The sequence below is a fragment of the Erigeron canadensis genome, chromosome 1 (assembly GCF_010389155.1).
Source record: "Erigeron canadensis isolate Cc75 chromosome 1, C_canadensis_v1, whole genome shotgun sequence".
Taxonomy (NCBI): Eukaryota; Viridiplantae; Streptophyta; class Magnoliopsida; order Asterales; family Asteraceae; genus Erigeron; species Erigeron canadensis.
This window is the reverse complement of record NC_057761.1, coordinates 41,107,305-41,133,033: the sequence shown is the minus strand read 5'-3', so window position 1 is coordinate 41,133,033 and position 25,729 is coordinate 41,107,305. Positions and strand designations below refer to the sequence as shown.

Here is a 25,729-nt window from a genome sequence, read left to right as displayed (position 1 = left end):
CACATTGTGCTGCGGTTTCCAGTAGTATTGCTAATGAAGCAGAAGTTGACATATGAAAGAAAAACTTAAAGAAAGTATCCATTACTAGAAAATCTGCAAACAACCAATTTCAAACCATGAAATCTAACAATTTTCTAAATCACCGTACTATATATGAGAACAATGTGTTTCATATAACCACGAGTTAGTAACAAGTAACCTAATTGTATCTAGCTTGACATTGTTTCAGTAAGTTAGATGCACATCACGGGCAATTGATTGCAACATTTTTAATAACCAAATGCAACACTTCCAACATATCACAACCTTTCATCTATTACTATTAATCCAGAATGTTACAATAGTCGAAAGGAAAAAACAGAATTACAATATTCAAAAAAAAAACAACTTTTGATCAACATCATGGCAGTACTATTTTGTTAGTTTATTATACTACAACATAATGTGCTTTTTACTATAGCACAATGTGAATAGAGATTGCTGGAAATTTGCAACGGCAATGTCTTACATGTGCGAGATTTAAAAGTCTAACTCCAATTAAATCATATAAGAGAAAATTACATCCCTCTACTGGAGACCTTCATGAAGGCTTGCAACATATCTTGTTACAATGGACTACCAACTGCCAAAATGAGCAAAAAAGGTTGGAGGTTAGAAAATGGACAACTTGGGCAATGGGTCAAGATAAGTAAGGCAGACCAGGAACAAAGAAAATTTCGTTCTTTTAATTAATTATCAATAAAGCTACACACGATAGTAGAGTAATGCAGTTGTTAGCCTTTATATCCCAGCTTCAGAAACACGAGTCATATGAGGGGAAGTTAGTTTGTAAATATAAAAAATAATAATAAACGTAGTTTTCTAAAAAAAATCATAAACAAGACAATCTTTTGTGAGCTAAAAAAATGATGAAAAAACTTAGTTTTGTAAAAATAAAATAAAAATTAATAAGCATAGGACATGTTATACTAGCCGGAGAGCAGAAAAAGCAAAGCAACACAAGCAAAAATTTGACCGGCATGAAACACGTAATGAGTGGAAAGCAAACCTGGTCAAGTTGCGCAACATCAAAAATATAGCATCAAACAACTAAGAGTGTATGGACAGAGATAGCAAGGTAACTTACAGAAACAAAACATTGAGTTTTGGTATTGTTGATCCAAAAACTAACAGCTTAACCGGTTTCCCCAAGAAGTTCCTGCATAGTTTTAAGAGTGACTGGACGCACAAAGTGATCAATTCCAATAGAAGTAGTAAGAGGTTTTCTTGACGTAGGCACTGACAAATGAACCAGGTTATGTTTAGAGACCTCCTAAATGAGCATTCCACTTAAATAAAAGAAAGTATGATAGATCACCAACATGTTCCTTCGGCTTTGCTAGCTGAAAAATCAGGTAGCAATGAAAGCCTGGAACGCACCCTTAAGTGTAGACGTGCAATAGATGCAATATTGCTAATTTGCTAACAAGGGAGCTAATGGCCTTCAGATTTCTACCTGCAACGTTTCTTAGCTATCTCACTGTTTGGCTTTGTTGATTATTCAGCAATCAGTAATAGATAGTAAAAATAAAAAAAAAAGTTCAAGTTAAAAGAGAAAAAAGTTCAGCTATACAAATAAGCAAAGAATGACTAGTAACTTTTCTGTGGTTATACTTAACATGCTAAATTTTAATAGATACCATAAAAGATTTTTGCAAAAAGTGTTTCATGTCGCCCGTCCAAGACAAAATTGACCTGTACAAAAAGAATAAATTATGTTGCAACTCTTTACCCATATCCCCATCCCCCGCCAAAAGTTTCGCCACCTCAATACTGAAAAAATAACTACAAGTCTACAACCAAGTTGTGTTAATTCAAGCAAATAGTAGCAGAATTGCACAACAGTATGCCAAACAATTCACCTCATGAACTATAGGCTTATAAGATCTACCATGGTGTTCTTGAAAATACGCAAGCTCCTTATCATAGTTTTGAGGCGGTGACCCCTTTGCCTGAAGAAATCCAAATAAGTCACATTGAAACGAAAAACCATAAACTAAAGAACACCATTACTTATGCATAAATTTCCATAGTTACTTAAACAAATACACACACAGTTAAGTATAGATATAGATACAAAGACTTCCGATTTGCAGAAATAGCATTAAATCAGAAATCGGAGAATCAAAATAACACATTTACTTAAACAAACAAAATTACTATAGACACATATATATATATATATATAGATTCAAAGTGAATACTTCAGAAAGTCCAGGTTTACCCTGCTACAATGGATGTAATGCATACTCCTGATCCTACTGCCATGCCTGCAAGCTCTCCTACCTGCGAATATAGTAACATGAGTATGTGATCACGAGTCTTATATACATAATCACAATTTAAATTTTTCTTGAAACATTGAATGAGGATAGAGTTCTCGCGGCTTTAGAATCTGTAGCCACAGATGAAGTGACAAACATCATGGAGAAAGTAACGATGATCTCCATGAGCAGAGCTTGCAAGTCTATTCCTGAAGGTGTCGTTGTGCCCAGATGTTTAACTTCATCTAATAGTTCCCGTAAGGCGAATGAAGCTGATATGGATCTAGTCGATTGTGCTGCAGCATTGATGGGGACCTGCACAGACAAGTGTTCAACAAAACAAGTTCAGGTGACTCAAATTAGATATTTGACTCATAAGAAAAGGTTAAGTTATTTGAACTCCATGGATTATATGATGACTTAATTGAACTTGTGCATAGTGCCAACTACCAGTAGGTCCATGACATGTCCCATATATGGTCAAACCTGCCTAGCATAGTATGGCATGGATCTCATTGTTTTAAAGTCTCATGGCCCCATGCCTATCACTTTTAACCGGGTATGTTTCCATTATGGCTTGAATCTAGTGGATGTATGGTGATAAAATGGAAACGTATATAAGTTGGTGTGGTCTAGTTAGTTACCTGGGGTCAAGGAAAATGACCATTGGTTGCAAAAGCTAGTGTGACGGCCGGGTTCATGTATGCACCAGATATATGTCCAACAACATAGATCATGACAGTCACAATAAGCCCACCACAAACCGAGGCTCCAAGCTGCAACACCTTGCGATTATCACTTGTGGTAAGTGATGCTGATCCACATGTCACAAACACCAACAAGAAAGTAGCTACAACTTCTGCCACCACCTGTCCTCATAATTTTCATCATTAGAAAATAAAACGATATAAACTATACAGCAAAACAAAAGTTTTTACAGGGTTATTACTTTTTGGAGAAAACCATGAGGGTAATACGCTTTAAACAATGTAGCGAGTTTGAGCTGCCAGTTTTCTGGTGCTTGTGTTGGGACGATGGGCAATTCGGTTGTGCCACAATCTGAATGCATTATTGACATTGCTTATAGGCGTAACGCAATGCAAACTAGGCCAAGAAACCTTAAGTTAGATAGTTGGGAGACTTTTATGATAGTTTTAGCTAGAAAGTGAGAGCATTTCTTGACATGTTCTTAAGTGCACAAGGGTTATTCTAATTATATACAACTTACACTCTCTTCTTTCCCTTTAAAAATTGAACAAAACGACGCCGAATTAACCTTGACCGTATAAAATCTAAACGGACGTGTTTACAATTACCACTACGAATAAATGGTGAACCCATACTTACAGTGCAAAACACCCCTTTCTACCATAGCCATGGCAACACATCCAATTAGAACATGCTTGAACAAGTTTATAAACATATTACAATCGATTATACCATGTATCTAAAACACTAATAACCAAATGCACTTACTTTGTCGGCAAGAGGATCAAGGTATGAACCAACCACATAATTGATTCCCATTTTTCTGGCCACATATCCATCTAACTACAACCAAACAAAGAATTATTCGTAAAATAACATAAGTTAAAGTTATGTGAATCATGAATTAAGTTTATATAATCCAAAAAAACAGTGTGTTTGGATAAAAACACATAGAGATTCAACAAATACATATTCCAAAATCAAAAAATACAACAAAATGAATTCATAGTGTCACTTGGAACAAATTTCATACAGATTATACAGGCAACACATACTGATTACACTTACAGTTAACAAAAAAAACAAAAAACTAGATGACGTCAGCATTATAATAAAAAATCAGATAAATAACATAAAAAAATTAAGTTAAAAAAAAAAAAGAGTATTCAAATTATACTTACAGGATTCGGATGAAGATTTGATCGAAGTTAATTACGGTGTAACCTTCATCTTTCCTTGTTTCTGAGCCCTAGAAGATTTCGTTGAAATTATTGTTGATTATGAGATTTGAGATAAGATTAAAAACGATTATCAATTATTAACGGCGACATCGGCAGGAGAAGAGACGACGACCGAAGAACAAAGGACGGTCGGAGAACAAAGGTCAGTCAGGGAGGGGAGAGAGAGAGATAATTAGGTTTAGATACGTTTGGAGATCGGGAAAGAATGAGAAGCATCAAGTGTTTGGAAGTTTTGTTTAGAAGGTGAAAAGACAGATATACCCCTCCGTGTTAAAATTATATGTATGGAATTTCCTTTAATCTGGGCCGTAGATCTTGATAGATGGATGGCTGGGATGAGTTTTTTGGTTTTCATAAAAAAAAGAGTTTGTATTTGATCTTTTCACTTCTTTTAGATATCATTTTTTATACAACTAGAAAAACGCTATTCAACATCTATACTCCCTTACAAAGCAAAGTGACTCTCCTCTTTAAACTTTTAAGAACCTGATATGTCTACTTTACCCTCTATCTTAATATATCCTTATTTCCATTTTATACACTGTGACTAAAATACCCTGACAAAATTTTCAGACTCTATCTCTCCCTCACACAAAAACACATAGCAAAACCCTAACTCATATTTACAAGTAACCATTATCTGTTTTGTGTGTATGTCAATAATTCTGAATTAATATGTAGTACCGAAACGGACACAGCAAATGGGCACGAGAACGATACGAAAATGAAAAAATTTAGGATACGGATACGGCAATGATACGAAAATAATAAAAAAAATAAAAATATATTGATTTTGTATATAAAGAGACTTGATAGATTATGTATAATTATATATGAATAATTTTATAAAATATGTTTGATGGTGACCGTGATCACGGATTAAATTTTTATTAATCAATTTTGGAATAGAAAAAGCATGACGGTGAACTCAAATGTATAATGTAGTTGGTTTGTGTTTGGAGGTATGCATAGTCGCAAGATGACAGTTGTTTTTTGAATAGAAAAAATTTATTGAAACCTAATATTAATTGGATACAGTATGAAAGCTTCACAGAAACGTTTCGGTATATATGGAAACTTCAAGGAAACGTTTCGTACACGTCTCGCGCGAGTTTTTGTTTCCATAAAGTTTTCGAAACAGATGCACCTATCTGTTTGAAGCTTCGGTGCATCATGTTATTGTTTGTTAATGACTTCACTATGTTCGTATCCAAAATGTTATTGTTATATTTCGCAACAATGCGCGTATAGAACGACTGAACGAGTAGTATATAACAGTATTTGAGTAGACTAATTTTATAATATATCTACATAATTTTCTGAAACAAGATAGAGATAAAACACATACTACACAATGAAATTAAGAAGAAAAAAAAGATAAAAAAATATGGGGGAGTGAGTGTTCGTATGAGTAAGTTTGTGTTGTCCGCCTGTGGGTCCATCGAGTATTGCGCCCACCCTCCTCTTCACGAGCCTTTTCCTTCCTTTCATCTCCTCACTCTCTCACCATTTTTATTCCACCTATCCCCTTCCATCCTCTCCCTTCCTCTCACTCCCCCCAATCCCCACTATCATTTCTCCATCACATTTTCAAATTTCAAGATCCACAAATAATAATTATAAATCTAAATATCCATTTCTATTACTTTGATTCCAAACCCAAAATTAATCATGAAACGAGATTATCCTCAACCCCAAACACACGACTATAATAATAATAATAATAATAATAATAATCCAATCTTGAATGGATTATTAAACATCACCACCACAAGCAGCAGCTCTTGTATCGCACCGCCAGCTGTCGGTATTTCTGGAAAGTCAAAGATGTGGGACGAAGAACAAGACACCGGCGTTGACGAGCTTCTAGCTGAGTTAGGCTACAAAGTTAAATCATCAGATATGGCTGACGTGGCTCAAAAGATCGAACATCTTGAAGGCGTTTTCCAAAACGACGACGGTGGTTTATCACTTCTGGCTTCTGATTCCGTACACTATAATCCTTCAGATCTTTCTTCTTGGCTTGAATCCATGATTTGTGACCTTAACCCTAACGGTAACGCCGTTATTATTGATAACAACATCTCTCCTTCCGTCATCACGCCGTTATCTTCCGATAATGATTTACAAGCTATTCCAGGTAACGCCATTTATCCACCTAGTAAAAAACATAAGATAACCACCACCACACAAATTAATAATAATACTGGTTGTTCAAATACAAATACAAACACAAACACCATCACGCCGGCGGCTACCACGCTGTACAATCCGAACCCGATTGTTCTCGTGGATACACAAGAAAACGGTATCCGCCTTGTGCACACGCTGATGGCATGCGCAGAAGCCGTACAACAATCCGATTTAAAAATAGCCAAGACGTTAGTGAAACAAGCCGGCGTGTTAGCCGTTTCGCAAACCGGCGCGATGAGAAAAGTAGCCACTTATTTCGCTGAAGCGTTAGCGAGGCGAATTTACGGATTATATCCGAAATTATCGCAGGATTCGCCTGCGTTTCAGGACTTATTACAAATGCATTTTTATGAAACTTGTCCGTATTTAAAATTCGCCCATTTTACGGCGAATCAGGCTATTTTAGAAACTTTTGAAGGTGCCCAAAAAGTCCATGTGATTGATTTTAGTATGAAACAAGGGATGCAATGGCCTGCTTTGATGCAGGCCTTAGCCCTTAGACCAGGCGGCCCACCTAGTTTTAGATTAACTGGAATTGGGCCGCCTTCGGGTGATAACACAGATCATTTGCAAGAAGTTGGTTGGAAGTTGGCTCAGTTGGCTGAAACTATACATGTTGAGTTCGAGTATAGAGGTTTTTTAGCCGAGAGTTTAGCTGATATTGAACCGGGGATGTTGGATTTACGCCAAGGGGAAGTCGTTGCGTTGAATTCGGTTTTTGAGTTGCATCAGTTGTTGGCTAGACCCGGTGCGATTGAAAAGGTTTTGAATGTGGTTAAGGATATGAAACCCAAGATTTTTACTGTGGTTGAACAAGAAGCTAATCATAACGGGCCGGTTTTTCTGGAAAGGTTTACTGAGTCGTTGCATTATTATTCGACTTTGTTTGACTCGTTGGAGAGTAGCGGTGGTGGCTCGGAAAATGGTGATAGTAATGGGATTAATCCGGTTACTAATCAAGATAAAATTATGTCAGAAGTGTATTTAGGTAAGCAGATTTGTAACGTTGTGGCGTGTGAAGGACCGGACAGAGTTGAAAGGCATCAGACGTTGACTCAGTGGAAGACTCGGTTTGAGACAAGTGGGTTTGAACCGGTGCATTTGGGTTCAAACGCTTATAAACAAGCGAGTATGTTGTTGGCTTTGTTTGCTGGTGGTGATGGGTATAGAGTGGAGGAAAACAATGGTTGTTTGATGTTGGGTTGGCATACTAGGCCGTTGATCACTACGTCGGCCTGGAAGTTGCGATGAGCGAGTGAGTCGAATCGGTGGAGGATACGGGTCATACCTAACGATTTGGGGTTAACTCACTGATCGATCAAAACTCAAAAGATATTGCAAGTGGATGAGTTGGAAGATTAAGACTCAAATAGGTGGGGGCAACTTGCTGCCAAACCTATATTTTGGGTTTTTTTGTTTAATTTAATTACCAAAAGTAATTTTTTAAGTTTTGTTTTTCTTTTTTTTTGGGTTAAAATTGGGATTAGTTTAAAGTTTGTGTGAGTGGAATGGAATCTTGTAATTCTCAAGGGGTTGAATGAAAATAGGGGTCAATGTGAATTTTATAGTAGGTGTTTGTGTTTCCATAAAAGTCAAAGCTTGCAACTTTAGTTTGATCTAAAGTTCTTGAACTTTGTAATCAAGTTATGCATCTTTTACCTTTTTTTTATTTTTTTATTTTTTTCCACATAGGTAACTTAGTTATTAGAATCTACTTATTCTTTCATATAGATATATAGATGACTTTAATTATGTAGATTCTACGTACTTTATGTTGGTTGTTATCACTTCAGTCTTCAGGAATCAAGCTTTTGGCCTATAACTAATGGTAATATAAAGGAAGAATTATATTACATTACAATAACAATATTTTTTTGTTGTCATAGCAGAATATAAAAAAATAAAAAGCAAACAGTCATATTTACATAGGAGACTAATTCTTTTTAAAGAACTATAGTGTATGCAAAGTAAATGTTTTAAATATTACGTACCTTTCTTTTATGGTATTGAAATGCTCCCATATACGTAATTAATTAACTCGATGCAAGTATATATGTTATTAAACAATTTTCTTTTAGAGTAGTGAACTAGTGATTCTTATGGCCGTAATATTGAACTTGAATCATAATCTATATGATTATGTGTTTACAAGTATTTGTTCGTATTCGTTTGTGTCCTTATATGAACACAAACGAACGAATATGAATAACTTATTTTTTTAATGAGTAAACATAAACACAATCTTATAGCTTCATGAACACAAACAAAGAGAGATGAATAAACCAATTCTTAAGAAGCTAAACATGAACACAATCTTATAGTTGTTTGTTAAGTTAAATGAACGAAGTGAACAAGGTTCGTTTCAGTTTATTCGATCGTTTATATGCCAACTAGTTCTAAGCCCAAGGATTGAAGGAATTGGGTGATTATATAACTTTTAGCTTATATAAAATGACGAATACAGAGAAATTATTAGTACAACTCACAATTATACTTATATTATCGAATTTCACAAGAATATTTTGTTTCGTACATTATCAAGAAATTAAAAAAATATATTTTATTATTTTTGTGTAAGAGATCGAGAGCATAACTCAAAAGAAGAGTAAAGGATAACCAAACTAGGAGGAATAAAGTTGCAACAGCCTGTTCACATGATTTGGTTCAGCAATTTTATGTATTTTCAATTCGCTTTTAAATTTACATGTTAAGTTATGATTTTTCTTTTTGGGTGTTCAAAATCATATATAAATATTCTTTTTCTTGTTTTGTTGATAATTTCCATGTTTCATGCATTCATGGAGTGGAGCTTCTTTGGAAAGGGCAAGTGATCTCCTTTTGAGATTAGTAGATATATATATTATCCTTATTAGTTCGAAAAAAAAGTATATATTATCTCTATAACTGTAACATGCTATACATACCTACTATTTTTATGTAAGATCTATTAATGGCTCATATAAAAGTAATAAAAAACCAGAAATTTATAAGAACTAGAGATCATTTGTAGATAAATATTTTAAGGACATAGATGGTACAACTATATAGAAAATCAGAGGACATTTTTTATACATAAATAAGTTTAAAGGTCAAAACATTTTCCCATATTTTAATTACTCAAATATGGTGCATGCTATTGACTATATATTTGAAACTACGCAAAAATAACTAGATAATTTGTATTCATATTCATCTATATAATGTCATGTAATTGTGTACATCTAGAGCTCGTAGGCTGTTTTATAACTGTAATACTTATTATATCTCAGTGGTTGAGCATCAACTTTATATACTAAAGGTCTCGAGTTCGAAATATGGGAAGAACATTTAAAGGAATTTCACAATAAAGTCCTTTAGTAAAGCAGGTTTAAGTCCTGCAAAAGAGGGCAAGGTTTTTTTCTAATTAAATGTCGTGCCTTCGGGTGATTTAGCGCGAAGCCGGTTAAGACAACGTAAGCTAGATCATCTGTTGCGACCAAATGATCCACACCTAAAAAAAAAGCTGTTTTATAACTTGATATTTTAACTAGTGTAATTGCTAAGTACTCAGTTGTAATTGCTTTTCTTTTTCCTAGACTTTATGACAAGTTAGCCCGAGTAATTTGATGTAGTCTTTGTAGTTTTCGGCGTCTTGCCGAAATTTTAATTTTATATAATTCAGCCGCTTAAAAAAAGGAAAAAACAAAAAAATCTAGTGTTGTATATGATTATAAAGATCTTCGTAGACCGGTTTTTCTAAAAGAGTTCAGTAATCTCATTTAATGATGAAGATGCCATGCCTAAAGACTATTTTGAATATGAGTAAGTTGAAAAACTTGTCTAGCATAGTCAATTCTGGGCTTCTAGTGTACCTATAAATGGTAGTTAATTTTGTTCAAAGTTTAGATAAAATGCTCACCTTAAGATTTTTGATAACTTTAAGTGAGATCAATTTTAGTGTCTAATTTACCAGGTTATGAATTAAAGTAAACAACAAAAACAAATATATATATATATATATATATATATAGTTCGACTTATGTTATTGAACTTTTAGTAATAAAAAAAAGTACAGATGTTGATGCAAATACCAATAAAGATGTTACTGTAATATAAATTATATAATACTTCTTAACCCAAAGGCCATATATTAAGTCTAGTATACAAAATATTGAATCTTAAATTTTTGAAGGTCTAAAACGATCACTTAATCTCATAATATCGTTAAGCCACCCCTCCCTATGGATATCATACATCATGTAAATATACAAATTTGACAGATATGTGCCTATATATATATACAGTAATCTTATCTTATATATACTATAAGACAGTTGAACTAATGACTTATTAATCAATCAAATCGTTCAATTTCATCAAATTGATTTTTGCTTATGTCATCATTTATATTTATTACAAATTAAAAATCCTAATAATTATTATCTAAATATATTATTATATTAGTATTTATATAATTTGTAGAAAAAATCTCATTAATTTACACTTTTTTTTTATTTTTCATCAATAATTTACACTTCTTAACCCTAGATACTTAATTTATATTTATTTTTAGCCATTAAGAGAATTTAATAAAATTTACAATCATTTAATTAATTAAAAATTTTCAACATATGAAATATTGTATACAAAAATTATTTCAAAACCTAATGACTTATTAACAAATATTATATTAGAATTTTATAAATAAAATATTAATATTTAGTTTAATATTTAATATATACACAATTTAGTTTAACAAATCTTTAAATAATAATATCACTTTATGAGTACATCTGGTTTCAGAATATTCTATAATAGATAAACTATTATATCATGTGCCTTGTGGAATGAGTACGACAAACAATTACATCAATATGTCTCGACTAATAATGACATTGACGAACCCATGATTATTGTACTACAACTTGCAAAATATAACACTTAGAACCGTATATCTTTAAAATTATAATCTTTTATGACTTAAATGTATGAAGATCTAATATTGATAATATCGTAAACCTTATGTCTAATGTTGGACACGAGTCTAAAATCTAGTATTTTTATCTATTTTGTTATTATAAAATTCAAAGCTAGAAGGCTAGATCGAATTATGAAGTGAATAATGGGTGTTGATTTACATCTAATATAATACGGGGGTTTATCTTAGGCATTTAATAATTTGCTTATAAAGTCATTGAGGAATAAAGCTAGCTCCAACTTCTTTTAATATCTTAATTCAGATATAAAAATTATATGTCTATATCGATTGAAAATGAATATATTAATATTTTATAACGATCATCAACATAATTATTGATGGGCCTTTATAAACATCAATAAGGTCGTTATCAACTTTACCCCTTTCTTTTTCTTCGATAGATGCAACTCTCTTACCATTCTTGTAAACTTTTATTGCATATAAAATTCGTATAAATGAAAGCAACAAAATTGTGATATACACAAGGTATACTTTTGTACCAATGGATGATATAACTAGGCAGACCCGGGACGATAATTTTGCAGGTAAAAACATAGAAGTTCTTTCTCTTTACTAAAATTACAAATGTTTATATGTAATGTTATATGTAGTCATGTAGATATAGATATAATCAAATACAAATGTCTATAGTAGAATGATATTAATTAAAATTGAATAGTCTACTTTGGTTTGTAATATATCCTAAACATGTTTGGTGATGTATGATTTAAAAAAATAATATGTAAATCATCAGCCAATACAAAAGATCTTGTGATCCAATTCAGGTTTTTAATTTTGAGCATTGGTTGTTAACTAAGAGCCTAAGAACGATGTAGCTCAAAGTTGACCAATTGTTCGAGTTAGGTTATGCTCCTAATTAATACATACTAGCTAATCAACTCGGATGATACCCGAGCATAGTTAGAAATTATAAACGAATGAACTTGTAAACAAAGCATAACTTAATTTAAATATATATGCAATAGATGTGTAAAAGCATATATATGAATATGCTATGGTAATATGAAGCTCCATGTTAATGATGTCATATGGCAAGTTGGCAACGTATTTTTTGATTCATACGTATACAACAACATAGATAAAGTAGTCAATTTTATATAAAGATCAATTAATATTAGAAGAGTAATACATATTACAGTATTACACTCTCGTATTCGCACTTGAAAATAACTGCCAACTTCAGATTTTTATTTTCGCAACCATGTTCAAGTCATTACACTAAGCCAGACATCATACAATCCCATGTGCGATGTTCTTCGTGTGGCGTTTTGAATAAATTTCAACATACATGTGAAGAATCAAAAAGAGAATAAGATCACATAGAATTGTATAAGGATGGATTGCACACTACAAATTCATATACATAATAGAAAATAATAGGGAAGATTGAATGGGAAAAATAGAAGACACAATAATGAACAATACTTATAATTAAGTTAAACAATAGGGAAGTAACACATATTACACACACATATACACGCTTGAAAACAATAGGGGAGATTGAATGGAAAAAATACAATACAACTAGGCCTATTGGATTCAAGAAATTCATTGTAAAACTTACCCGTTTAAAACTATGATCGTAATCCATGATGTCACATTTGTTGCCTAAGAAGCTTTTAGTCATTTGGGTTCAAATCCATTGAATATGTAGTGTGTTTGTAGCTGAAACCGAAACTACCAAAAGTATTTTTAAAGTTTTAAATGTATATCGTAAACGATCGTATTATACGTAACCTTGAGGTTGGGAGTATCAAAATCATATCATAGACCAGAAACAAACAGCCCATAATTTTCACCTACTTGATACACCCAACCTACCCAGTTTTTCGTCATCATGACGCATTCTTTGTCTTAAACTAAAATAACTTTCCTTTCCCTGGGGGGTTCATCATTGCACGTTAAGGGTGTAGCAGAATGAAATAGAGTATCAAACACATACTAAATGATAGATACTGAAGTTGACCACTGACCTCATATAGAGTATTCAATATAAAAAATCCAGTTGATGACCTCCTCTTGTAGAGACAACTACACAATTTGAACACATAAAAATTAAGGGAAACATCTTTTTTTTGGTCCTAAAAAGTACCACTATCAAGCCACGGTCAATAAGACCGTCTGTATAGGATGCATAGATGTCAAAATTAATTTTAAAAACTAAAAGAAGCATCCAATTGGGATACAATATACATGTCTCAGTTTAATACTACAAAACTACAATATCGACCAAAAAGATCTTAAAGGTATTATACACAATATGCCCAAAGTGAAATATTTACCCAACTCTTAAGTAAGAAATGTTCATAAAACTAGGGCTGTCAATTTTGACCCAACCCGAAAAAAATCAGGTTAGGGTTGAGTATTTTCGACCCGCCAACCTGATTTTTTTTGGGTTGGGTTGTCAGGTCGACCCGTCAACCCAATATCTTTAAAATAATTGAATTATATATAATAGTTCATACTCCACAGTACACTAATTCATACGTCTTATTCTTGTTTTTTATATTTATAACCTAAAGTAACTTCAAATATGAAATAAAAGGAGGATTCAAAATTCTGTGAGATGATAAGTGATGTAGGATGAGACGGTAAGTTTGTTAACTTTGTGCCAGGTATTAACAATACCCTCGTATTTCTTTCATTTTTGTACCCTTCGTTTTCAGCTTACACCATCAATGATAAAGCTTTATATTGGTTGATTTATTCCATTTTATATATATATATATATATATATATTTGCTTCTCAGGTTACATGGGTTGACGGGTTGTGGGTCAGGGTTGGAATTTCTGACCTGAAACTTTTAGTGGGTTGGGTTAGGGTCGGAGTTTTTCAACCCACCAACCTGCCAACCTGAACCCGAACCCATTGACAGCCCTACATAAAACCATACGTTCGTCAGTACACATGTAAGAGTCATGGTTGTTTGCATAGCCTAAAAGTGAGATAAATGAATGATATTTACAATCACCTAAAACAATAATTACTCATCGCATATCCAAAATCGATTTCCATGACACAATGAAGCAATTAACTTAAACATAATATGTTTTAGTTATATATTAGATTAGATTTGGTTATCATACCTCTATTCACTGATTATTAAAGAGAGGAAGTAACTATAACTAATGTTTGCATAATAAGCAATATTTACCCCCGGGGGGAGGGGGGGGGGGGAGTCAATGAACCCTACAAAGTAGCTATAAGCTACAGATTATGAGAAATCTATACAAACCAAAATTATATTATAATTAGATTAAGTTACATCCAATTCATAATAAAAACTACTTCCAACAATCTAACAAAAAAAAACCAAAAAAAAAAGTAAATAATAAAAAATCTACAAATTCAACATACTTTGAATTAATCAATTAGATGAATATGAGAGGAGTAAAGTTTTGAACTATTGTTGCTTTAAGAACCGATTAGGTTTTTAGAGCTTCTGTTTTAATTTCATAATTTTTCAAAATTAGATTATTCATTATGAATGGAAAGGAAAAAAGAAAAAAAAAAGAAGAAGAAGAAAGAATAGGATACGGAAGTTTTTTAAGGAGAATGTAGAGCTTGCCACTTGGTAGTTTTTTAAAGTAAATAGTGTTAGGGAACCTTGCTTTATTAAGGAGGGAGATTGGGTGAACGAATATACGATGTTTTTATGTCATCACAACCAATATTTTTTCTCTATTCATTTCATAAAATATATATTAGAACATCTGAAATTCTGAAGGTAATAATAAATTTTACAAATACTCAAGGTACCTTAAAGTACGCAAAAAGATACATATATAAACTTTAATCTTGAGACATTTATTTACCAGAATTCCGATCCGAATGTGTATATTTGTATCTACTTATAAAGGAAAATAGTCTTTTTTATTTTTGAAAAGTACTTTATGCAATATGATAGAAATACCCTTCATCTTTCTTTTTTTCCCTAAATCATTCTCTTCTTTATTCATTAATTTAATTATCTCCACTTGTATACCTAAAATACATTTAATAAAATAAATGACACCACCCGTTACTCAATTCATAAAATAACTACACAAACTATTATATTAATTACACTAAACGTCATCACACCATTAGTCGCCGCCACTTATCATTATCGCATTGCCGCCATCGCGGCCGTATTGCAAAACAACATGCTATTATATTTATCTCTTGCGTGCTATTTTATAAATATATGTTTGTCTGATAAAAATTATTATATCTCAAACAACATCTGGATCTACCTTTCTGATTCACTGCTATATATATATACTCGTAATAAATAGTCAATTTATTCATACTCACACATCACAAACACACTCAAAACTCATCTCATGGATCGGATAGGATATTTCATTTAATCTTTACGTAACGTTAGTTAATAGCTATTAGCTGCAACCATTGATACACGTACGCTGTACAAACAATTCGCTATCATTTATCTAGCTAGTGACATAGGAGTATATAATTAATATACACATATAATGGGGGAGGAGATCCTACATTTTTTTTTTCTGGCCATATGCACATAATTATACAATATATTTGTATGATATATACATACATTTCGTATATACATGGCATAAAAAAGTTTGTATAAAGATCACTACTAATACATAATTAATGGGTTGTTTCAATTTAATTTGATGTACTCCTGTGACTATTTTCCCATGTGGATGTATAATTATAGTTTTCCGTTTAAAGTAATGATTTGTCAAGATTAATTGGTTTTTTTGGTGATCAAAATAGAATTTAGAGCACACAATAATTAAGCTAGCTACAAGTAGTTCTCGTAGGGGTTGAATATTAGTTTTCAGTAGTTGATTTTCAATTTAATGCATATAGGATTTTGGTTGTCACGGTAAATACTTTTCGATCGATTATCCTTTCAAGGTTTTAAACAAAGGTTGTTAACCTTTTTCTTATTATTTTTCGTTATTTTTTGAGGTCGTTTGTTTGCAAGTCTGAATCGGTTTTTGCAATTTTATTTAATTCGAATCTCCTAAATAAGGAGTATACCTTAGTAAAAGCCTTTTAACTATACGTACGAAAATTGCAAAGTAGGAGTAAATGAAGTCATTAAACAGGTGAAAAGCTAACATAAATTAATTATGTAAGTAAAGCTGGCATTCTGGCAACGGTGTTTGCTATTTTTGTTAGGTTCAAGTGTTATATTTATAAATAGTTTCCATATTTACGTTATGTCTTTAAAGTTTAAACTACCTAAAGTACATAGTAATTAAAACGAGATATGCAAATTAACTATTTTGCCCTCTGAAAACACAAAACCTTCCATCTTTGTAGTTATTGCTTCATAATATTTAATTAGATTTTTCATTGCACAACGTTTTATATAACGTAAACTTTTCTATAGGTTGAGCAAGCTTTATCGGCTATGATAACAAATGACACTAAAATTAAGTGTAACACAAGAAGTCAAATTATCTTTTTTCTAACGCTTAAAATAATCAAACCTCTCTCTATACAATATTTATAGGAGCCAAAGAATGAGAGGCAAAATGGAAGGATGATTAATTATGTATCAGACCTCAATTAGACCCCTAATCAATAATAAATAAAAAAGTTAATCATGTATAATGGTTGTCCAATTATTGTAGATTATTTTATTATTGTTTTCATATTATAGTATCTTGTACCTTATAGAAAGATACATGGTATTGTTCAATTATCTCAAAGATATATTATACAAATCGACAGGAAAAAAAGGTCCTATTTGTAAGCAAATATCTTAAAAAATAGTTTAGTTTTAAAAAATTAAAATAAACATACATGGTATTATTTGCTAACGTCTTATCATCATTCTATTTGCGACCATTAATTTAATTTTATTACGTACAAAACTTCTCAAAAGTATAGTAATATATCTCTAAACAGAAACTTTTAAGAGTAAGAGTCTATACTTTTTTTTTTAAGGTATGAATAATTTGCTCGTAACAGGGGATCTAGCTTACGTTGTCTTAACATGGTCCGCGTTAGAGAGTTTCTCACCTTTAATATCTAGTAGGAGGAGAAACTCTCAACTAAACCGTCTCGATCGAAGACACGAAGTTTAATTGGGATAGAACTCTTCCTCCTCTGCAGGACTTAAACTTGCTTCACTGGAGGACTTTATTGTGAAATTCCTTCAGATGTCATTCTCATGTCTCGAACTCAAGACTTCCGACATAAAAAGTTGGTGCTCAACCACCGAGTTATAATGGGAAGTACAGTAAAAGTCTTTAAATAAGTTTCTAACTTGAATAATAGATAAAGATACTTTATTTTAAGACATATATTTGGTAACTACGTCAAATATGAAAAAGTTAAATAAGCTTAACTTTTAAGAATTTATAAACAAATGCCACTTGATTTTCAAGATAATATTCATTTATTGACTCTTTTATACTTCTTTGTGATATATGATAGATAATAATATCACTTAAAAAAATTTAAATTGATATAATATTGATTTCTTAATCAATCAAAATCATTCATTTTTCAAATATACGAATTCTTTATTTCAACCCTCCCTCATACACAAGCACGGCGTCACTTTAGGGGCAATGAGGTTAGCTGCCCCAACTCCAATTTTGGTACAATATAATTTTTTAAAATTTAAATGATATATTTGTTATACTTTTAAAAAGTAAAAAAAAATAAATAAGAAATACATAAAAATGTTACCTTTATTATCATAAGCTTATTCTTTTGAAATCATTGGTTATCGAAGCATTAATTTTGAGATAGACTCTCCATTGGAACAATAAAAACCTTTTGTTAATTTTGATTTTTAATAGAAAGAATGAAAAAATGGTTGATAAAAAAGTTTTTTTTTGTTTGGGAATATATTTGTAGTACATAAATAATGTAGTTTGCGGAAAAACTATTTTCGTTATAACTATTATATATTTTTATCACAAACAACAATTTATAATAATCATAATCGTTACGTAGGAAGTATATAATACAAGCTAATTATTTCATAAAAATGTATTTTTTTGTTTTTTGCATTATAGTTAGATACGTTTTCATTTAATAAGACCTAGTCCGACACATGTGATTTTTATTTATTAAAAAAACTGGTACTTTTAAATATGAATGTTACGCTCGGTGTGGGGTATAAAATTCTTTTGAGCGTCCATTCTCTATTATCGAGTTAGGGTCCATTTTTTTTAAATTATTGGATACGAATCTTATAAGTATGACAAACGATTTTTAAAATTGTCTCATCTTAGAAAAATTTCTGGCTCCGCTCTACTAACACATATTAGTTATATATATATATATATATATATAACAACTACTTACTAATTAATAGTTGCCAGTTAGCATTCGAGACACCGCATGACCACAGTGATATTCAAGTTTAATCACAACATTTCATTCAACTATTAACCTTTCAACCTTAAAAACCATTTTTCACATAACTATTAATAATTTTAACTTTTTAAAATTTTGTGAGACGAAAATGAGCCACAACAACAAGTTGTTGTTGATCACGAAAATGTTTGGTGTCGTTGCATTATGTGTGCATGCTAGGTGATATATTTATAAATGTTTTTAGTTTTTCTCTTTTAACTTGTACTTAATCTTATTCATCAAAAATCTATCATAAAAATGGCATTCCAGTGTAAAGAGCTTTTTAAAAGTGCACGATAGTACAAGTACAAGATATAGTTTGATACTACGGATTAGAACTAATGGCTATATTCATTAATTTTAATACACTTATATTTATTCTAGTTAAACAATATAAGTCATTTGTAAAGTATGATTTATTATCGTAGACATCTAAAGCCCACTTATAGTAACATGAGTGTCAAAGGTTGCTGGAAAACAACTATAAATGATAACCCAAGTCCATACAGTTGGGCTACCGACTTTGGATTGAGCTATGTTGGGCTTTTATCATATTTAGTTTATTATTCATGTATTTTGTAATTGGGATTTTTTTAAAGTTTAAATGTACATGTGCATAAAAACTTTGACTTGATCATCCCTTTTCTTATACTAAAAATACTTTATTCTTTTGAAGGGACATAATCGTTTATATATTTATATAAAATTATAATAATCACAAAGCATGGCAACAAATGTAAATTCTATAAGATACAGACTGAAAGTACTTGAAATATATCATATTGTGTTTTGTCCAAACTTGTTGGTAGTAAATTCATACATCTTCCACCCTTGTCACACTTGGAACTTCAACTTAAACACTTGACTGACATACATAATGCAACAAATTCGATGGGTTCGGGCCAAAAACCTGTACCTTATCAAAGAAAAGCACAGTCAACTAGAGGTTAAGAACGAAAATTGCAAGAGCCTGAATAAGTAGGCTCAATTCGAGGCTGATATAAAGGAGCTATAGTCATTCAAGAAGCATGAAATATAACAATGACATGGTAGTTAAAGCATCAAGAATGTGTGGTCAAGCTAATTAACCTTAATCTATTATACTTACAAGTAATGTAACAATATACAAGCTCAAATATTTCAAGAATTAGTAGCTTACAAGTAGCACGTACCAATGGCGACTAACGTCAAACTCTTGACCTCTTTTCTTATCATGGCATTCACGATATCATCAATGGTTGTTGCTATTCCCTATTCTTCAAACTCTAGAAACGAAGACATTGATGCCGCCATTGAAGAGATGGAGAGCTCCAATTACTTCACTTTTGTCTTGCTTTTAAACATGGTTCCTTCCAATTTGTTCCAAGGAAACATTACTTTCTTGATGCCAAGTGATAAATCACTCTCTAGGAGTATAATACCTCCAAACAATGTCTCGGATCTCTTGCTTCGCCATTCAATTCCATCCCCTTTGCTTTTTGAGCACTTTCTACATTTGCCCACAAATAGCATCCTTCCTACATCAAACCCTGAGTTGACACTTACCGTTACTAATAGTGGAAGAAACGGGTTTTCCCTTGGGAATGTTAGAATTGTTAGTCCTAACATATGCACACATGGTATCTCGGTACGGTGCCATGGCATAGATAGTGTGCTTGACATAGACATGGAACGACCTGAACATCCTTCTTCACTTAGTTGCCCAAGAGTTCCCCCTCTAAGTCCAACTCCAACTCCAACTCCAGCTCCAGCTCCCGCCCCATTGGTGCCACCTTCTGGTTTGGCTCCATCTCTTCCACCTCACAACGATACATCAAGTGGGACAAGACCACATATGGAGTTATCATTGACATGTATGGTGTTTGTTTGGATTTTATATAGTAAAGTTGTGGCTTTGGCCTAGCTAAAGAACTTCTTGATTTTGCTAATTGTTGCAATTTCTATTATCTTACTATGTACTTATAGATGTAAGTAGCTAGTGATCTTATTCTCTTCTACCTTTAATTATATCTATACCTTAGACTCTTAGAGTTTTATATATAACTTGGTTTTTATTTTCATTTTTCAGTGGGGAATTAAGCAATGATGGAGAATCTTGATAAAAGAAATGTGATATGGTTAGAGCTCCAACTCAAAGTTTCTTACATAAGCGTCAACATCCAAAAATGGATTTTGTGTTTTGAATTTGAGACGTTGAAAAAGATGAATCTATATTATTTATGCGTATTTCATTTCATAGATGAATATACGAGAATAATTCAAATCTTATTGTCTGTTGAAATGTTGATCAATATCTAGGTATCATATTGTACGTGCCCATTAACTTTGAAGCATTAGTTGATTGTATGTTGAAAAATGAGGATTTTGAAATTACCAAACTTAAGTAGTTACTTTCAAGCAAAACCAATTACGGAGTATCATTTTTATTGAGATCCTAATAATATTATTAGTATTAGAATTGGGTAAATCACAGAATGGAAGGGCCGGGCCAGGTTGAGTTGCACCAGAGTACTTTGACTCAATGGAAGTCTCGGTTTGAGGCAGGTGGATTCGGATCGTTTCATTTGGGTTCTAATGCATACAAACAAGCTAGTATGCTATTGAAACTGTTTAGTAACTGTTGGTATACTTGGCCGCTCATCATGACTTTGGCTAGGAAACTCTGATGAACTTGATTGACTTGTGTCGGCTAAGGAGTTGGTCCCAACTCATATCCTTATATCAAAACATATTGTGGATTAAATCACTTGATTTCGCTTCATTTACAAACTTCATAGGATTTAACATACTAAATGTGTCATATTTTGAATTCTCAAAGTCTTTTCTTACAAACTTTGACTTTAAATAATTTGATTTGTGTTATATAATATTTAATGAAAGTTATATGAATTGATTGAGTTTTAATGTATATTCTATTGGTATAGCTTTCATCAAATATTATATAACACAAATCAAAATATTTGAGTTCAAAGTTTATAAAGAAAGACATTGAAATTCAAAATAAGACACATTTAGTGGGATGGAGAAGTACGTTTTAAACTAAGCAATCACAAGCAATTTATTGTAACTCATTCTTATTTTTGGCTTTCTAGTCGCGATATGAAATCTAATATGTCATGACCCATATAGGCAATGAGTCCCTTTTTATTGTAATTGTAATGTTTTGTATTATGCTCTGACTTTTTGCAAGAGCATTATTTATATAGTATCAAAGCTGTTAAAAAAAAAAAATCTATATACAAAAGAACCCGGCCAGTTATAAGAATCTAGTATGCATATATAAGGTCACTATTATTGAATAAAAAAATTCCCTATATAATTATCTTTTATATCAAAGTTTTATTATCTAAATACAAATTTAAAGACATTCAGATGAAGACAAGGTTCCTTTCGTTCACTGAGAAGTTTCACATTTTCATAGGGCTACCATACAAAAAGAAAACTCTAAAGTTTAAACTTGTCTTTGTAAGAAATAATGATATACGAATGTTATAAATATAAGACCTCTTGAGTAACAAGAATAGCAAACAATATATACAATCAATCTTAATTAATACCATGACTTGTGAAGACACATGCCCTTGCCTTTTTATTTGCCCATTTTACATCAAATCAAGCCTTATTAGAAGCTTTTGAGGGGAAAAAAAGGGTTCATGTGATTGATTTAAGCATGAAACTAGGTAGCCAGTGGCCGTCTCTGATGCAATCTTAGACCGGAGGGTCCACCTACATTTCGGTTAACTGGAATAGGACCATCATCCAACAGAGATTATGTGCAAGACGTGGGACTGAAGTTGGCACAACTAGCGGAAACACTTCACGTTGAGTTTGAATATAGAGGGGTTGTAGCTGAGAGTTTGGCTGATATTGAACCGGCTATGCTAGATATATGAGAAGGTGATGTTGTCCCAGTTAGCTCAGTTTTTGAGTTGCATCAGTTGTTGGCTAGACCGGGTGAGATAGACAAGGTTTAAATTCAGTAAAAGAAATGAAACTGCATATTTTCTACTGTAGTTGAGGTAGTGGTGTTGTGGGGGAGGGTAATCAAGATATTGGGAAGTGTACCTGTAATATGCTTGCCAAAGAAGGGTTGGAACAGGTCGAGTTGGACAAGACGTTGGCTCAATGGAACATTCGGTTCACTTCTGGTAGGTTTGAATTGGTTCATTTGGGTTCTAATGCGTACAAGCAAGCTAATATATTGTTGGATTTGTTTGGTGGAGGAGAGGGGAACAAAGTGGAGGAGAATGATGGTTGCTTGATGTTGTGTTGGTATGCTATCCCGCTGATCATGGCGTTGGCTTGGAAGTGGTGATGAACTTGAACGAGTTGGCTATGTCAATGAATTTTATCTAGTTAGTCCAAAATCAATAACAATAAGAAATTAGAATTGAAATGTAATCAATTATACATGTAAGTTTATTGTGTATATCCAACAAAAGTTTCATCTATTGTGTGTCCAACTTTCAATTATTTGTTGTTGGTCGTTGGACATATTCGGGTATACATGGAAACTATATAATTTGTCACATCCGATGCCACGGTGTTGGTTTGTAAGTTTTTGATTGGAAACATATATCCAATAACAAAATATTGAAAGTTAATTAGGTCTATTTAAATCATACAGAAGCACTGCATGTATGGATTACCAAACTAGTCTTCCCAAAAGAACTCACATTGACTAAACTTAAGTCTGTAGGCATGAAACATTTTTATCAAGTGAAATTCCTCAGCTATATGAATGTGTAAAGATTCTTGGCACATTCATCAACACCAAGTAAATTCTCCGTAGAAATTTTGATGTGAGGATGTTTGAATTTGTTCCTTAGAATTGCTTAAGGTGGTAAGCAGGTTAGAACTATAGTAAGGACCATCCATACAAGCAATACCTGGACCCGGGGCCAACATTCCAATCTTTTTGTAGATTTGTTACCTTTTCGGTTCTCTACAATGTGGTGCACAATGCAAAAACAAGCTAAAAATTGATGACACACCAAACTTCTAACAGAAGAACGTGATGGGCAGATAATACATCTTGCAACTTCACATGGTTGTACTGCATGGTCTCACATAACCACACTTTCTTTGCTTTGTTTTAACAAGAAAATAACACATGTTACCCAAAAGGACAATAAGCAACTTATAAGCAGAAATGTACCCAAAAAAGGGCATGGATTGGTGATCATTATAATGTAATGTCACAAGTGTAAACATGATTTTGGAAATCCTTTATTTCATGAGAAATTTATTGCCAAAAAACATAAATCAAGAAATTCAAAGCTGTTATTCGACGGGAACCAAGATTCAAATCCCCCAAAACAGAGATGACGAAGGAACAAACAAAATTCAGATCTGTAAACATAATTAAAGACAAACTCCTCTATACTGCATTGTGTCAAATCAAAAGGAAGCACTCAATGAGAAGAAACTTTGAGATTGAGCGATTTATTAAACCACGATTTCCAGCTGCCGGTGTTCTTCCTTGTTATTCCAACTGTAACTGGCTTTCCATCAGCAACCTCTTCCACCAGCTGAGGCTTCTTACAGAGCACGAAGTTCCTGACCCCAAACGAGCCTATAGCTTCCAACCGACCCAAAGCTACAATCAAAGCAAAGATATGTTAAATTATATCCAACAACAAATTAACAGAGTGTTCGATTATATTATCAACTGTAACGGAAAGCAATGCAAGAGCAAAGTGTCAAGCTTTAGATAGCCAATGTCTGATAGTTATAATTATATCCAACAATAATAATCAGCATTCAATAAGCTTTAAATGCTTATGCCTTTTAAAAGCCAATACACAAGTTCATAAAATTAGCTTTCTTGCAGAAGAGAAAGTGTCATTAGACACTAGCTATCCACAATTCTAATTCTAAATAATACTAACACCTAATTCAAAGCAATCTGAAATTGTAATGCAGTATCAAAATGCAATAGTCAGTCGCTTCCTTGAATCCAAGATGACTGTTCAATAACAAGCTTTCTTCGAAGCTAGTTGAGTGATGCATATTTCAAACTCACATTTGAATATAAATGCACATTTGCATAACTCTAAATGCTTAAGGCATAAAAAAATGAGTTCATAGAAGCACCACCATAGGCTATAAGTTCTTAAAACACAATAAGCTATACACTTAAAACACACTTGCTAAGCTAGATGGTGTAAAGATAGCTATGTTTCTAAGGCTAAAACGCAATCAATAGCGAAACGCTTTAAACTGCGTTTGGCTTTCAAAAAACACAATAAACTAGATGCACTTAAAACACAGTAAGCTATACGTTCTTAAAACACGCAATCCTAAACACCAATACACACAACCCTAAACAACCAATCAATCACAAGTACACAGCAATCAAACAGTATAAATTAACAAACTTCAAAATTGAAAATTATACCTTCAGTGCCCGCGATCGGGCAATAAAGCACGAATTCATCGATATTCGACCCGAGAACAGGCAACCGCCCTTCTCGGGCATAAGACTTGAGTACAGTATCCATAACAGAGCCCACAAGCTCATCTTCATTAACAACAAACCTAATGGGACCAGCACTTCCAATCACAGTAATACTAATCAATAACCTATTACCACCTGCAGAGGTTCCCTGATTCTTCTTTTGCTTATACATCAACATTGTTATAAATTCTTGAATCAAAATTATTGAAAATTAATTATTATGTAATAATAACAGAAAGCAATAAAGATCAAAACTTTTTTCAAAAAAAAAACAAAAAACAAGATATGGGTATTGTTCCGATGACCGTAAAAAAGGCGGCGGCGGTGAGATTCAGGGATCAAGGCCAACGCAGCGGTGGTACCAGCCTTCGTTTCGAGAGCCGAAAGAGAAAGAAGATGATGAGATACCCCTTGATGAAAGAGGGGATATCATTAACTGAATTAACAAGGTTTCTACCATTCACAACAATTCCAGATTGGATTTTTGAGAAAAGG

The 25,729-nt window shown here is 32.5% G+C and overlaps 2 protein-coding genes, 1 long non-coding RNA gene and 2 pseudogenes across 3 annotated transcripts in view; 2 read left to right on the top strand and 3 right to left on the bottom strand.

The window, feature by feature from the left end:
* Positions 1–297: 297 nt before the first annotated feature.
* Positions 298–1,893, bottom strand: LOC122586157. The gene is made up of 2 exons (XR_006321884.1): positions 1,127–1,893; positions 298–622 (listed from the first exon to the last, which is right to left on the bottom strand). It is a non-coding gene; the product is annotated as an uncharacterized LOC122586157 (long non-coding RNA).
* A 327-nt stretch (positions 1,894–2,220) lies between these two features.
* Positions 2,221–3,381, bottom strand: LOC122592534 (annotated as a pseudogene).
* Positions 3,382–5,753: 2,372 nt separating this feature from the next.
* LOC122599345 (DELLA protein 2-like) lies at positions 5,754–8,114 on the top strand. Its single transcript, XM_043771851.1, has one exon. The coding sequence runs from the start codon at positions 5,924–5,926 to the stop codon at positions 7,694–7,696; it is 1,773 nt and encodes a 590-aa protein (XP_043627786.1). The 5' UTR covers positions 5,754–5,923; the 3' UTR covers positions 7,697–8,114.
* An 11,834-nt stretch (positions 8,115–19,948) lies between these two features.
* Positions 19,949–23,102, top strand: LOC122592526 (annotated as a pseudogene).
* Positions 23,103–23,987: 885 nt separating this feature from the next.
* The window catches only part of LOC122609306 (uncharacterized protein At4g22758-like), a 1,844-nt gene continuing 102 nt past the window's right edge, over positions 23,988–25,729 (bottom strand). Inside the window, exons 1-2 of the mRNA XM_043782361.1 lie at positions 25,175–25,729; positions 23,988–24,373 (exon numbers count right to left, since the gene is read on the bottom strand). The exon at positions 25,175–25,729 is cut by the window's right edge and continues 102 nt beyond it. Coding sequence (XP_043638296.1) covers positions 24,189–24,373; positions 25,175–25,412 — 423 coding nt within the window. The 5' untranslated portion in view covers positions 25,413–25,729 and the 3' untranslated portion in view covers positions 23,988–24,188. The remainder of the gene's footprint in view (positions 24,374–25,174) is intronic.